Source organism: Centruroides sculpturatus, unplaced genomic scaffold, assembly GCF_000671375.1.
Source record: "Centruroides sculpturatus isolate CEXI.00-Female unplaced genomic scaffold, Cexi_2.0 scaffold1014, whole genome shotgun sequence".
In the NCBI taxonomy this organism is placed as follows: domain Eukaryota; kingdom Metazoa; phylum Arthropoda; class Arachnida; order Scorpiones; family Buthidae; genus Centruroides; species Centruroides sculpturatus.
This window is the reverse complement of record NW_019385381.1, coordinates 332,273-335,384: the sequence shown is the minus strand read 5'-3', so window position 1 is coordinate 335,384 and position 3,112 is coordinate 332,273. Positions and strand designations below refer to the sequence as shown.

Sequence of the window (3,112 nt, the reverse complement as noted above, 5' to 3'; positions counted from 1 at the left end):
GGTTAATGTTCAGGGTCGTAGACCATCATGGCGGCTCTTCCTGTTTTAGCCTCGAAACCGGACCGCTTTGGAGACGACGTGTCACGTGACGACGCGAGCGAACGGCGGCGGCTGCTGCGTCGCGATAAACGGGGAAAACCGACGCGCGGGTTAACGTCTATATACGTAGACTCATGGCGGCTCATCTCTGATTCCGCAAAAAGAAAAGGAAACAGTGGGGACGCACGTTCTAACCTAACCTATTCTGATAATTTAATCGGTAATAATTGTGGTAATTTATTAGAATACGTTAGGTTAGGTGAGAACGTGCCTCCCCACTGTTTTCTTTTTTTCTTGGTTAAAGTCCAGACACGTGGATTGCCATGGCGGCTCACCTCTGATTCCGGCAAAGGAAAGGAAACAGTGGGGACGCACGTTCTAACCTAACCTAACCTATTCTGATAAATTATCATAATTATTACCAATTATATTATTAGAATAGGTTAGGTTAGGTTAGAACGTGCGTCCCCACTATTTCCTTTCGTTTGCTGGAATCAGCGGTGAGCCGCCAGCGCTGCCGCGGCGCAGCAGCCGCCGCCGTTCGCTCGCGTCGTCACGTGACACGTTGTCTCCAAAGCGGTCTGGTTTCGAGGCTAAAACAGGAAGAGCCGCCATGACAGTCTACGACCCTGAACATTCACCAGTTTGATATCATAGTATTGCATTTTACTCTTTTATGGTGAGAGAGGGAAAAAATTTACTGAATTAGTTAAGTGATCAATCATCAGCAGATTCATTTATGTCATTCCTATATAGTATATTGATGAAAATGTTATCAATTAGTTTTTCATTACTGATTGTATGTATACTTATTAATTATTCTTGATGATTGCATGCATAATACGAAATACATCTGTATTGTATCACTTGTAACTTATAATAAACTTACTTGTTTTGATAGTAAACGTTGTATATCTCGCCGAATCTCTACAGATAATTTATTTACATCGATGTGCTTACAAAGAGAGGTAAATGCTGTTGTAACATTAAAATTTTCCATTGTTTCCAGTGGCAATAATTACATACGAACCACATGGAAAACACGTGAATTTTTACTGAGGTTTATTTTCAAATTGTTTAAGAAGTGTTGCCAACCAAAGTACCAAAACTGATCATTTTTGGAATTAATTTATTTCCCAATTTTCGCCCAATAATAATTAAAATTTTTTACATTATAATATTTTTAATTAGAATATTTGTTTTGTCTAATAATTTTAATGTAAATGAATTGTATTAATTTATTTTTCTTTATTAAAAAGTTTTTTACTCTGTATAATATGAATATTAATCTTGAACTTTTTTTTTAACTCTTTCCGCCTTGTGGGTACTAAGAGGGCCTCTTTTTAACAAGCCCATTATGGATTCGGCCAGGCCCACAATGGGACGGCTGGATGGTGAGGGACGGGGCCCGACATATGCGGACGGATCACCCAAAAAAATTCCTGGGGATTTGTCGACCGGACGGGTCGATAAATCCCCAGGTTAAAGATTGTTTATCTTGTATATAACATATATATCAAATTTAAAAAAGTAGAAAACTGACTCTTAATTAATTACACATCTTCGTATCCACACCGGAGAAAAACCGTACGAATATCAATTATTTCCAGAGAAATTCATTCGAAACATTGACCTAAAAAACATTACAATATTCACACTTAGAAATTTTGCTTCGAAACCTAATTTTTATTTATGTATAATGATCAAAAGATTGCAAAAACAATTACTGTTAGTGCTCACAGGGCGGGGAGTTTAAAATAAAATCCCGGGTTTACCAGCAAGCATGCCTGCTCGATTTTTTAATAACTAACTTCATATGATACATTATACATAAACACATTTTATCAATCTCTTTTAATATAAGTGAGAAAGGCCGTACATTGAAGCACGTGCTTTTATTTTCATTTCGGTTGCTTTTTACCTAATGTTAAAGGATACCCCAAACAATAGAAAATTCATAACTTTTAGCCTATTCTGCAAATATAAAAGAAACTAATGAACGATATTCATTCATTGACCCGTGCAAGTTCGTCGTAAGTTAAGCAAGATCTCATTCCTTGTTTTCGGGGCCAAGTTAGCCCATAGTGCAATGAGCGCAACCTTGCAGGATCGCTGATCCGACATTGAATCATAGAGTTTGAAGTTACTTCTTTTTTTTATAGCTTATGCCTACCTTTTACATAATCTGCGGACGCTGCTGAAGACAGTCCCCTATTTATAATAATAACAATATTAACTTTTTAGAGAAGTTGGAATATTAACAAATATTGACCGGACATTGAATATCAGAGTGTCGCTGTGGCCGAGAACGGCCGGTAACGGGTAAGAGGCGGGTATCCCTCGAACAAGGCATTTTCCTTACACCACAGTATGTCCATATACTTATTAAAAGTTATCTTTTGGGGTGCTTTTAGGGTTTTCTGACCTTTCGTTTTAGGGATATTATGGCAGTTAATCGGCTGAATAATCAGGTGGCAATTTTACAAAACAATTGTACATAAATTAATCAAATATAATTAAATATAGAACAGCACATTAAATATTAAATATAGAACAGCACATTAGATATTAAAAATTTAATTAACATTATTAACATGATCTCAGGTAAGTTAGTCCGTCCGTTCGGCCGTCCGCGTAACGGTATGCCAAAAACGGGAACTAGTGGCGCCCTAGCGATGATTTTAAATTAACAATAAATTATTTTTATTTGTAATACAAATTTATTATTGATATGAATTTATTTTTTTTTACCACGGAATGGTATAAATAATTATTATATGCCTTGCCTTATTATATGCCTAGATTAACCTCGCGCCGCACGTTTACAACATCCCGTGACTTACAAGTCAGTGAACGTCGCGCATTGACTCACGGAAAATTTGTTAGAAAAATGGCGGATACATTAATAATCGAGGTTTACAACCGAAGGTAAATAAACAAATTAAACTATTTTAAAGTTTTTTAGAATGTTTAATAGATAGAAATATAGATCCGTATGACGCGATTGGGACTTTAACAGAGCTGTAGAACATATTGATAGGAAGAAAAAAGTTAAAGGAACCGTGCCTCATGG

General features: G+C 36.4%; 1 protein-coding gene across 1 annotated transcript in view; it reads right to left on the bottom strand.

Annotated features, from left to right (window-relative positions):
- Window positions 1-1,124, bottom strand: part of LOC111638356 (midasin-like) — a 31,065-nt gene extending 29,941 nt beyond the window's left edge. Inside the window, exon 1 of the mRNA XM_023384054.1 lies at window positions 929-1,124. Within this exon, the coding sequence (XP_023239822.1) occupies window positions 929-1,039 (111 nt within the window). The 5' untranslated portion in view covers window positions 1,040-1,124. The remainder of the gene's footprint in view (window positions 1-928) is intronic.
- Between the last annotated feature and the right edge of the window lie 1,988 nt (window positions 1,125-3,112).